This window comes from Castanea sativa, chromosome 8, assembly GCF_040712315.1.
Source record: "Castanea sativa cultivar Marrone di Chiusa Pesio chromosome 8, ASM4071231v1".
Lineage (NCBI taxonomy): Eukaryota > Viridiplantae > Streptophyta > Magnoliopsida > Fagales > Fagaceae > Castanea > Castanea sativa.
In genome coordinates this window covers 5,329,459-5,342,574 of record NC_134020.1, presented here as the reverse complement: position 1 = coordinate 5,342,574, position 13,116 = coordinate 5,329,459, and the positions used below count along the sequence as shown (strand labels likewise).

Genomic DNA, 13,116 nt, shown 5'->3' with positions numbered 1-13,116 from the left:
AAAAGAGCAAGGGTAGAGAGAGAAAGATAGGTAAGGTCACCAACCAAAAAATAAAATTAAAAATGAAAGTTCCAATTGGAGAAAAAATTGCAACCACCAAAGGAGGAAAAAAGATCCCACAAAACCCGTTCTTATAAAGACGTGACCTTCATACACACAGATTTTTCTTTTTTTAAAAGAGGGAGATATTATCTTATTACAAAGAAATAAAGAATAGAAAAATTAAGCGAATTCGAGTGAAAATGGCAACTTTTTTACGAGTAGTAGTATTTTATTTTGGAATTGTAAAAAATGTAGCATATATTTTACTTTCCTTGTTTTTTATTAAAGATTGTACATGAAATTTTGGGATTTTACTTTTTGGTTGGGAAGTGAGATACCATTTTCCATTTCCATGGCTAGGAGCTTCTGTGTTTTTACTTTTTTTTGCACTAACATGTTTTTTGTTTTGTAAATTACTCCTCACTTTGCTTATGAGGAAAAAAAATAATAAATAACAACGAAAATGCAATACTTTTCCCTTTAAAATATACAATTAGATTTGAATTTATAGTGCCTAGTTTTAATAATAGTTCTTTTCCAAGATAATAATGAATTTATGTCTCCACAAACGTTTTTTTTCTCCTCATACTGCCATAAGCAGTTGGGTTCTAGTCACCATTAGAACCTGGGCTAACCATAAGTGTGGAGGGTTTATCATGCTAACTAGGAAGTACTCTTATCCCTTTTATTCAAATATAAGTATATATATATATATATTGGTTAGTAAAAAACTTTACGCTAAATTACGATTCTCTAGTCTCCTGATATGCTACTTGCAATAAGCTTCCCTCTGAAGCAATTGTTCCCTGGGATCTTTCCACCACTCGAGTTAGAGCACTTGCAGCAGTGGAGCTAAATATATATATATTTTTTTAAAAATACTAAAAAAAAAGCGGTGGAAATTTATCTATTTCTTTTTCATTCTTCTGATCTACATCTAGATAGATATGCACTGTTCATGAGAGCTAAAAAAAATTAATTTTTTATTTTGCGTTCACATTACTTTTTTATTGTGGTGTTTTTATTGTAGTGAGATGTATTATTTTATTGTGGTGGATATATTATTTTATTGTGATATTTATATTATTTTATTGTGTTGAAAGTTAAAATAAATCCACTGCTACAGCATGTGTGTAGGTAAAATAGATAAAGTAACTTTTAGTGGAGCTAAATTACTAAATTTTTAGCTCCACTGCTGTGAATGCTTAGGGCCTAAGCTGCCTCCCTCCTAACCAATGGCCTAAAACCTATTTCTTCGAGAAATGTATGAACTATATCATTTCGCTGGATTCTCAACGTCATTTTTTCACCTTGTAATGGTGGGGGTGCAGCATTACTGCTGGCTGCACTCCTAGCCTCTTCTTCCATAGGGTCCTCACAACCTATAAAAAAGGTCATTACTACCTTAGGTCTGTGCATCCTCTGGTCTGTATGCTTCCCATTCTTGATGACCAAATCACCCTTGACCACCTTTTCATGGAATATGTTTCTCAAAGTGTAGCAGTCCATGGTGTGGTGGTCACTCAAGTGATACCTACAGTAAAGCGCACCTTTTTACCCTCCCACTTCCAAGGTTGTCTAGGAGCACTCGTGGTTTGTGAAGTCAAGCCCTTGGAAGGCTTCCTCATTGACATGTAAAACTTGGGATCTGTAAGTTCTCCAAGTAGGGGCGATACTCATACAACATGCCAACAATGCAAATATCCACTAATCTTTCCTACTCTATAGGATCATAGCATATCAAGGAGAGGTCCCTGAACTTGCAAATGTAGTCCAATAACCCCTCAAATACCCTTTGCATTTCATGTTGCAGATCTGACAGAGTAAGCTTGTCATCCAAAGCAAAAAACCTCTTTATAAACTGGGTAGCCATGTCATTCCAGCTCAAAACTGATTCCTAGACATCTCTTTGGGGTAAGGAGATCTCGTGTCAATGTAAGCAAAACTCTCTGTCTTTCTAACCTCAAGCAAAATGGCTACAATATCCTCCCTAGTTAGGTAGAGAGATGCTTGAGGTCCCTCAGGCTGCGGAGGTGTCCTTTAGTTGAGAAGTGGATCTTGGTTCTGGGATGGAACAAGATTCGACCTTTCGGTCTCTCCTTGAGGTCCTTGGCCTCCCTGTGAGGTTTGAGGGGTGGCTGTCCTTTGGCGTAATGACTGGAAATCTTCCTCCATGATGGGCTGAGAACGCTGAAGGTCCTCAATGGTTGCTACAAGGTCTCTGTTATTAGGTTGTCTGACCTCCTCAAATGATTCTGTGCCCTTAATGTGCATAGAAACACGGTCCACGCTTGCCTCTGCTTGTTGGTTTTCACATTAACCAGCCTAAGCACTTGCGTTTTTCTTTCGCAAAGGCTTTGAATGGCCAAGGAGAAATATAATCAAATACCAGACTAGAAAAAGGAAAAATAGAAAATAACTAAAAGGGAAAATAACCAAAGATAATCCCCATTGGAGTCACCAAAAATGTATGTGCAAGTTAGAATATCAAAACTATGTAAGAGAATGGGTGATGCATCTAACAGTACATTTAAGTGAAAAAGTCCAAGAACACTAAAAATGAAAACTTTAACACTTTAAAGTTGAGAGAAATAGAAAGCATAACATAGAAAGTAAAGAATGCATGAGAAATACGTGGAAAACCCTTTGGAAGGGATGAAAAATCATGGGTAAGCAAGGGAGAATATCCCTCACTCTTTAAAGCTCTCTATTATGCAAAAATGAAGGTCTTTGTACAATGGTGATGTTCTTTCCCAAAGGAAGCCTTTTTCTCTCTACCTCACTTTCCTACCTAAACGTTCTAGCCTTTCTCTTGGATTCTCTAGGTTCTTGCCCTAAATGTCTAGCAATATGTTCCTCTTATAGTACGAGGAATGTTGCTGAGTGCATAAGGACAGGTGTCAAACCGTTATTCCTCCATTTGAATCTCAATACAACTATTGTACTATGTTGAGGCTAGAGGACAGAGAAAACACGCCGATGTTTAGGTAGTGGGATGGAAGGCGACTCAATTAAAACGTGGGGAGCAAGCCTTGGACAAGGAAAGGAGGGATATTAGGAGTGATACACGAGTCTTCAACAGTGGTCCAACACTAGCTCAACCAATAAGAGGTGTTCTATAGCATCTGACCATATGAAGTTGCTATCTCCTTTTTGTGCAAGTGCTAAGTATCCATGTCAGGTGCAAATCTCACTCTTCCCCAAGATGGTCACACCTTTGGCACAGGACAAAGATTCTCTCCTTCAGCCAACGTTTCCTTTCCTTTGCTCACAACTGCCCCACGTGAAAGGAAAAAATGCTTAAAGGAAAAAACAATGGAATCTCGCTTATCTGATGCATCGTTAAGCGAGGTACTCCTATAGACGGAGCTTATTAATCCAAGTACTTCTTACCAATGGTACTTCTTGCGATGTTCCATGTTCCAGGGATGTGGCAATGGATTGCTGTCGAGGTCCTTTAGGTAGTAGCTTCCTCTTCTTGAGTAATGGACAACCTTATATGGACCTTCCCAAGTAAGGCCTAACTTCCCCTGAGCTGGGTCCTTAGTAGCTTGTGAGACTTTTCACAATACCATATCGTCGGGGTTGAACCTTCTAAGTTTCACCCTCTAATTGTGGTACTTTGCCATCTTTTGTTGATACCAAGCTATTCTTAGGGCTACCTCGTCTCTGATTTCAGGTAAAAAATCCAAGTTAAGTCTTAGCTCATCATTGTTTGTACCTTCGTCTTAGCGAGCTCACCTAGGACTAGATACTCCCACTTCAACGGGAATGACTGCTTTTGTACTGTGGGCCAACTTGAATGGAGTTTCTCCTGTTGGTGTTCTCGTAGTTATCCGATAAGCCTATAATACCCTTGGTAACTCTTCTAGCCATGTATCCTTTGCCCCGTCAAGTCGTGCTTTGATGAGTTTAAGCAAAGTACGATTTGTTACCTTTGTCTGCCCGTTTGCCTATGGGTGCCCAGGTGATGAATAGTGGTTTTTATCCAAAATTCCTTAAATTTTTTACTATCAAACTGTTGACCATTATCAGAGATGATTGTCCTTGGGATTCCAAACCTACAAACAATGTTCTTCCAGACGAAGTTCTGTATTTGCCTTTTGTGATTACTGCTAATGGTTTTGCTTCAACCTATTTGGTGAAGTAATCAATGGCAATGTGCAAGAACTTCACCTGCTTTTTACCCTGAGGGAGTGGACCGACGATATCGATTCCCCATGTGGAAAATGGCCAAGGTGAGGAAATACTTGTCAGTAATTCCTAGGTATATTTTGTACATTTCCGAACCATTGACACTTATCACATTTCTTGACAAGTTCAACCGCATCTTTCTGCATAGTTGGCCAAAAGTAGCTTGCCCTGATCATCTTCCCTACCAAAGAACAAGGTCCTGAATGGTTTCCACATACGCCTTCATGGATTTCTCGCAGCAAATACGTTGCTTCCTCAAGAGTCAAGCATTTCAGGTATAGCCGTGAAAATCCTATTTTGTAAAGTTCACCATTCATGAACCTGGCTGCTCTGACTCTAACCTTCTTTGCTTCTGAAGAGTCAGATGGGAGTTGGACATCTTTGATGTATGAAAGGATCAGATCCATCTAGGTGCTAAGTCACTAGACTGAGAGGGTCTGCAATCCATCGTTACTAGGGATTGTCTGGACTTCCATGAGCAACTTTGTCGTCGTTGAGGCATCTTCAAATGAAGCCAGTCTAGCAACCTCGTCAGTAGTTGAGTTGTTCTCCCTTAGGATTTGCTTAAACTTGACGTCATCAAATTTGTCAATGAGTTGAGTTGTCAACTTAAGGTACTTCTTCATTCTCTCTTCCTTTGCTTCGTATTCGTTGGTTATTTGCCTAACAACCAGCTTAGAATCATTCCTCATTTTCAAATTCTTGATCCCCAAGGCTTTTGCAATTCTCAGGCTAGTAAGGACTACTTCATACTCTGCTTCATTGTTCATTGCTGGAAATTGGAGTTGAACTCTATACTTAAAGACGTCCTTTTTAGGTGATGTCACAATGATACTAACGCCTCCAAGCCCTGCAACATACGAGCCATCTACGCAGATCATCCAATACTCTGCTTCCTGATATGAGTTTGGAAGAGTAAATTCTTCAATAAAATTTGCTAAAGCTTGAGCTCGACGACCCATTGGATCATGTGCCCTACAACATCTGTTTTGCTCATTGCTTTTCATATCAGATGATCTGTCATTACCATGATGAAGTATGGACGAAGCTTCCTTAAAGCCACAATTAATAAGAAGGCCATCTTCTTTATTCGTGGGTACTTTGCTTCGTCTCCCTAAAAAGCCTAACTTGTGTAGTACACGGGTCATTGTACCTTGGATTCTTCACACATCAACGCCGAGCTAATGGTTGTTTTTGACACAGCTAGATACAAAAATAGCTCTTCTCCTTCTATTGATGGGCTCAACAATGGAGGCTTGGCCAGATACTCCTTGAGGTTCTAAAAGGCTGCTCCACACTCGTTCGTCCAATGGAAGGCCTGTTTAAAAGTTTTAAAGAAGGGAAGACACTTATCAGTGGCCTTCGAGAAAAACCTGTTTAATGTTGTCACTCGCCCTATTACCCTTAGCACCTCCTTGACTATCTTTGGGGAAGTCATGTTAAGTATGGCTCTAACCTTCTTTGGATTTGCCTCAATTCCTGGTTGAGATACCATGAAGCCTAGGAATTTTCCCGATGAGACCCTGAAAACACACTTCGTAAGGTTGAGCTTCATTCTATACCTTTTCATAGTATTGAACGTCTCTTGGAGGTCTTCCATGTGGGTTTTGGCTTCCTTACTTTTTGCAAGCATGTCATCCACATAGACCTCCATATTCCTGCCTATTTTCTTGCTGAACATTTGGTTCACCAATCTTTGGTATGTACCACTTGCATTCTTCAGTCCAAATGGCATGACTTTGTAGTAATATAGGCCCTAGCTAGTGACGAATGCAATTTTCTCCTGATCTTCCTTCTTCATTAGGATCTGGTTATAGCCTGAAAAAGCATCCATGAAAGTTAGCAGTTTATGACTTGTTGTTGAGTCAACGTGCTAGTCAATTCTAGTAAGGGGAAAACTATCTTTGGGGCATGCATTATTAAAGTCTGTGGAGTCCATACACATTCTCCACTTTCCGTTGGACTTTTTTACCATGACAACATTGGCAAGCCATTTGAAGTAGTAAACCTCTCGAATAAATCTACTGGCTAAGAGTTTTTCCACCTTTTCCATAACTGTTTTGTTCTGTTCTGGGGCGAATACTCGTCTCTTCTATTGGACGGGTTTCTTTGTTGGGTTGACATTGAAACTGTGCTCTATCACTTGTTCGTCAATCCCTAGCATATCTTCTTGGCTTCATGCAAAGATGTCCAGGTTCTTTTTCAAGAACTTCACTAGTTCATCCTTTAAGGACTATTAGAGCTCTTTTCCTACCTTGGTAGTTTTGGATGGGTCTTCTTCCACCAACTCTATGTTTTCCACCTCCTCTAAAGGCTTGGGTGGTTCCTCCTCTACCATCTAGGTATGATTCTTTCTGGATGCCAAGACTGCTTGGTAACATTCCCTAGCTAAAAGTTGGTCTCCATATATTTTTCCAATCCCATGGGGGATCGGGAATTTTACTTTCAAGCAGTATGTAGAAGTTGCAGCCTTAAGGCGGTTAAAGGTTGGTCGTCCAAGAATCACATTTAAAGATGAAGAGCAATCGACAATCAAAAAATCTACCATCCTTGTCACCTGAGCGAGTATGTCCTTGCTATAGTTTGCAATGAAATGATGCTTTTTGGATAAACACGGTCTCCACTAAAAGTGACCAACAGGGATCTGAAGGGTTTGAGGTGATTTGGATCCAACTTCATCTGCTGGAATGTCGTCATGTACATTACATCTGCCGAGCTTCTGTTATCCACCAACACTCTTCAGGTGTTGTACCCTTTAATGGTTAGTATAATGACAAGTGGGTCGTCGTGCGGCTATTTGATTCCCTTCGCATCTTGCTTAGAAAGACAATGTCTCCATTCCTAGTATGATGATGTTTTGCTATTGGGTGTTTGATATAAACACTATTTACTTGCCTTTGGACTGCCTTTCTCAGGGATTTGTATGATCCCTCAACAACTAGTCCACTGGTGATCATCTTTATGTCTCCTAGGATCTGCTTGGAATTGTCTCGATCTTCTTCCTTATGGTCGTCGGTAGACTTCTCTTCTGTTCGCTGGCGGGACTGATAATCTTTCTTTACAAACTTTTGAAGCTTTCCCTTCTAGATCAACTCCTCTATTTGTTCTTTCAAATCTCGGTACTCTTAGTATAATGACCATGGTCCTTGTGAAAATGGTACTATTTCTTTGTATCTCTTCATTTTGAGGACGAGCTTAAAGGTTTGGGCCATTTCAGTACAGGGTCGCCCTTTATCTGCATAAGGATTTTGTCCATGGGCATCAACAAATGAGTGAAATTTAGACTTTTTCTTCGACAACGTCTCTAGACCACTTTTGCTGGCCTTGGCATATGTGGGATTATCCTTGCAATGCCTCTTCTTGCCTTGGGACTCAACGCTTTCTTCCTTCTTTCGCATACCCACCAATCCCTTTGCAGTCAGTGCATCTTCCCCATTCTTGTATTTTTGTGCTTTGAACAACAAGTCTGTCATTGAAGTTTGAGGAGTCTTCCCTAGATAGAAGATAAGGTCAGGATTGTTCAACCCTACTTGGAAGGTTGTCATTATCACCTGATCATTTGCTTTGTCAATTTCTAGTACTGCTTTGTTGAAACGTTTTACGTACTCTCACAGGGTTTCCCCTTCTTGCTGCTTCACAATTAATAGGTAAGAGGTGGGCCTCTTGTGGCGTTGGCCCCTAATGAAATGATTGACAAAGGAGTCACTTAGTTTGTTAGGACATATGTGGTTCACTTGTTAAGAACATATGTTTGTTAAGAACATATGTCATTCTTTTATGTAATTGGCTAATTCTTTGACAAAACGAACTTTACTTGTATTTGGGTAGATCTAGGATGTTTTAATACGTCAAGAAATAAAGTTTCAAGATCAAGTGTTAAAGTCATGCAAGTTTGTCCAAGAAACAAGTTGAAGAAGTGCTTGTTATTAAAGCTCGACAGCTGGCTCGATAGCTACATCTATCGAGCTTTAAAAAGCTGTTTCAGCCTCAAGGCTCAATAGCTGCTCGACAGCATCTCAACACGTCTAGCTGTTGAGGTTTAAGAGAAACAGTTTTTCAGATTTGTTTTGATTCCAATCCGTGGATATGTCTTTGGGCCTTCTTTTCTCATAACCCTAGACATATAAAAAGATTATTTTAAGGGCCGTCAAAGTAGACACTAGTTGCACAAGCATTGAGCAAAGTCTGTTCAAGCAATTTGTGATCGGAGACAAAGTTTTCCCTAGTTCATCTCTTTGTGAAGAAGCTGCTGTGTCTTTGCACTATAGGGTTTTGTAACCAAGCATCTTATTGTTCTTCATTGTGAGGATGAACTGAAGAACTTTGCAGCCAACATCTTTCTCAAGTTGGTGATTGAAGTAGCGTACTGGGATCCGCACAATTGGTTAGTCACGTACTTGGAGCCGTGCATTGAAAATGAGAGATTGTTACTACAGAACAAGTCCAATTGGGTATTGAGGTAAGGGTTCAACTGTAGGTTGGTATAAGGTACTGGAATTTCTTTACTTGTAACCGCTTGTTATGATAATAGTGAATTCTTGGGAGTGGTGACCTTAAAATCACCCGGTGGGGTTTTTGCTTTGGAAGTTTTCCCCATTTGTAAACAAATCACCTTGTCAATTTATTTTCCACTACACTTTAGTTTATTGGTGATTTGTTTGTGCTACCACGCGTTTGCATGTTAAATTGGTTAATTAATTAAATTTGGCTAATTAATCAATTAATCCATCACAAGGGGTCAATACGTTTTTGGCCTATCAAGTGGTATCAGAGCAGGCACACTCTGATTAGGGTTTAATCTCTGTGTGTGATCCATTGACCCCTGTTGTCATGGTTGACACCGGATTGAAGAGATCTATGTTTTCAAATACATCTTGTTTTTCGAATCTCTATCTGTTTGAGCATTTCAAAAAATACAAGTCTTAAAGTTATTTGAACTTTCTTATAATGATCATTGGAAAAGATCTCTGCTTGACCAAGAAAAAACTAGATTGTCTCAGAATGAAAATGTGCACAGGAGTTTAGCTGAGAAAAGTAAAAATTAAAGGCTTAGCTCGTAAGAGGCAGATGCAAGAAAGCACCATTCCCACTAATCTGTCATCTAAGCATGAAGTGTGCTTTATGATGAATTCCGCATTTAAAGTTATGGACACTTACTTGTGGTACCTTGACAGCAGTTGCTCAAGACACATGACTGGAGACCGATCCCTCTTCAAGATTTTTGAGTCTAAGAAAGGTGGCAATGTCACTTTTGGTGATGGGAGCAAATCACAGATTAAAGGGAAGGGAATTATCTCTCTACCTAGACTGCCAGACATTGCAAATGTTCTGCATGTAGAAGGTCTAAGGGTGAACCTTTTGAGTATAAGTCAGATATGTGATCAAGACTTTATGGTACTATTCTCCAAGTGAAAGTGTCTTGTCATGGATGAGTCTGGAAAGAAACTCATAAGTGGTCTTCGCACTCTAGACAACTGTTATGGATTGGTTCCTGATGCTGATATTGTGTGCAACAACATTCGTTTGCCAAATGAAGATTTATGGCATCAACAGATGGGACATGCTAGTTACAAACATCTCTCTATTGTATCTAAGCATGAATCAGTTTTGGGGATACCAAAGCTTAGTAGAATGAGTAACGTGGTGTGTGGACCATGTTAGTTTGGGAAACAGACGAAAGCTAAGCATCTGGGCACTCAGACATCAGCTACATTTAGACCATTGGAGCTTTTACATCTGGATCTTATGGGTCCAACTAGAACCGAGTCTGTTGGTGGTAAGAGATACATCATGGTTGTGGTAGACGACTTTACTAGGTACACTTGGGTTATCCTCCTACAATCCAAGTCTGATGCTCCTGAGCACATTGAAGCTTTGTGCACAAGACTGCAGAATGAGAAGAACCTGAAAATTGATCGAATTCGAAGTGACCATGGTAAAGAATTTGAGAACTCATATATGGAGTCCTTTTGTACAAGATCAGGTATATCTCAAGAATTCTCTGCCCCCATTACTCCTCAGCAGAATGGTGTAGTAGAAAGGAAGAACAGGGTTATTCAGGAGATGGCCAGAGCCATGTTGCACAATAAGGATATGGCCAGAAACTCATGGGAGAAGCCGTTAACACTGCATGTCATACGGTTAATAGGATATATTTCAGACCCGGCACCAAGAAGACTCGAGTTATGGAAAGAAAGGAAGCCAAATATGAAGTATTTCAGAATATTTAGAAGCACTTGCTTCATCCTTAAGGATAGAGAGAATGTGGGAAAGTTTGACTCTAGAAGTGATGAAGAAATATTTCTAGGATACTCCTCTACAAGTAAGGCTTATCGAGTATACAACAAAAGGACCATGAAAGTAATGGAGACAGTAAATGTTGTTGTTGATGAATCTGTAGATTCCAGTATTGAGAAAAGATTTGAGGAACTTCCCAAAGAAATTCTTCCTCCTGAGTCAAAGGAAGTTCAAGAAATCATTGAACAAGATCCAATATCTCCAAGTACTCCATGTACTCCCAGTGTCATGGAAGAGTCTGCAAGTATACCCATTTCACCAGATTCTGAACCCCATCAAGAGAAAGGTCCCTCCTCCAAGATTAAGCTAAATCATCCTCCAGAAGATATTATGGGAAACATGAATGAACTCACATTAAGGAAACGAACAGTTGATAAATGTGTTGCTAACTTTGTGTCTTATTCTTGTTATTTGTCACAGGTTGAACCCACTAAAGTTGAGGAAGCTCTTCAAGATGAAAGTTGGGTTGAAGCAATGCATGATGAACTACTTCAGTTTTAGAAGAATGATGTCTTGACTTTAGTACCCAGACCGGAGGGTGAACAATAAGAATGATGGGGAAGGCAATGTGATTCGCAACAAGGCTCGACTTGTAGCTCAAGGATACTCACAAATGGAAGGAGTAGACTATGATAAAACATTTGCCCCAGTTACTCGTATGGAGTCCATAAGAATTCTCCTTGCCTTAGTTTGCCAGTTAAAATTCAAGCTTTATCAGATGGACATAAAGACTGCATTCTTGAATGGGCTACTTAAAGAAGATGTCTATGTGGCTCAACCAAAAGGCTTCATTGATCCACACTTTTCGGACCATGTGCTTTATCTCAAGAAGGCACTTTACGGGCTGAAGCAAGCACCTAGAGCTTGGTTTGATCGACTCACACAATACTTGGTGTCACATGGGTTCATAAGAGGAAATGCTGATCAGACTCTCTTCATTAAGAAGGAAGATGGTGAGCTGATTGTTGCTCAAGTCTACGTTGATGACATCATCTTTGGATCGACTAAGGATGAATTTGCTCATGGCTTCTCAAAAATCATACAAGCCGAGTTCGAGATGAGCATGATTGGAGAACTAACTCACTTCCTTGGATTGTAGATTCGTCAACACGATTCAGGTATATTTCTATCTCAATCTAAATATGCTAAGAATCTTGTGAAAAAGTTTGGTTTAGAATCTGCTAGTTTTGTTAGAACCCCTATGAGCCCAAATGATAAACTTACTGTTGATTTGTTAGGTAAAAGTGTTGATTCATCTCTATATAGAAGCATGATAGGTAGTCTTCTTTACCTCACTACTAGTAGACCTGACATTAGTTATAGTGTTGGAGTGTGTGCTCGATATCAGGCTAATCCAAAAGAGTCTTATATGACTGCTTTAAAAAGAATAATAAAGTATGTCAAAACCACCGCTGATTTTGGTGTGTGGTATAGCAAGGACACTAATGATGTCTTAGCTGGGTACTCTGACGCCGAGTGGGCAGGGAATGCTGATGATAGAAAGAGTACATTGGAAGGCTGTTTTTATGTGGGTAATAATCTTCTCTCCTGGATGAGCAAAAAGCAGAACTCCATCTCTTTATCCACTGTTGAAGCTGAGTACATTGCTGCCGATAGCTGTTGCACCCAACTCTTATGGATGCAAAAACTCCTCCATGATTATGGTATTTGTCTAGAACATCTCACCATCTATTGTGATAATACCAGTGCCATCAACATCTCTAAGAATCCGGTTCAACATTCTCGAAACAAACACATAGAGATTCGACACCACTTCATTAGGGAGCTTGTTGAAGATGTTACTCTTACTATTGAGTTTATCCACACCGATGATCAAAAGGCTGAGCTATTCACCAAGCCTCTGGACAGCAAACGTAATTGGGTAATCCTTTGACTTGGCTAATCCTTTGACAAAACGCACTTTACTTGTATTTGGATAAATCTAGGATGTTTTAATACGTCAAGAAACAAAGTTTCAAGATCAAGTGTTAAAGTCATGCAAGTCTATCCAAGAAACAAGTTGAAGAAGTGCTTGTCATTAAAGCTTGACAGCTGGCTCAGTAGCTACATCTATCGAGCTTTAAGAAGCTGTTTTAGCCCCGAGGCTCAATAGCTGCTCGACAGCATCTCGACACCTCTAGCTGTCGAGGTTTAAGAGAAACAGTTTTTTAGATTTGTTTTGATTCCAATCCGTGAATATGTCTTTGAGCCTTCTATTCTCATAACCCTAGACATATAAAAGGATTATTTTAAGGGCTGTCAAAGTAGACACAAGTTGCACAAGTATTGAGCAAAGTCTGTTCAAGCAATTTGTGACCAGAGATAAAATTTGCCTTAGTTCATCTCTTTGTGAAGAAGTTGCTGTGTCTTTGCACCATAGAGTTTTGTAACTAAGCATCTTATTGTTCTTCATTGTGAGGATGGACTGAAGAACTTTGCAGCCAACATCTTTCTCAAGTTGGTAATTGAAGTCGCGTACTGGGATCCGCGCAATTGGTTAGTCACATACTTGGAGCCGTGCATTGAAAATGAGAGATTGTCACTACAGAACAAGTCCAATTGGGTATTGGGGTAAGGGTTCAA

General features: G+C 39.7%; 1 protein-coding gene across 1 annotated transcript; it reads left to right on the top strand.

Moving 5' to 3' along the window:
• Nucleotides 1–11,734: 11,734 nt before the first annotated feature.
• On the top strand, nucleotides 11,735–12,427 carry LOC142605779 (secreted RxLR effector protein 161-like). The gene has a single exon (XM_075777218.1). The coding sequence runs from the start codon at nucleotides 11,735–11,737 to the stop codon at nucleotides 12,425–12,427; it is 693 nt and encodes a 230-aa protein (XP_075633333.1).
• The last annotated feature ends 689 nt before the right edge of the window (nucleotides 12,428–13,116 follow it).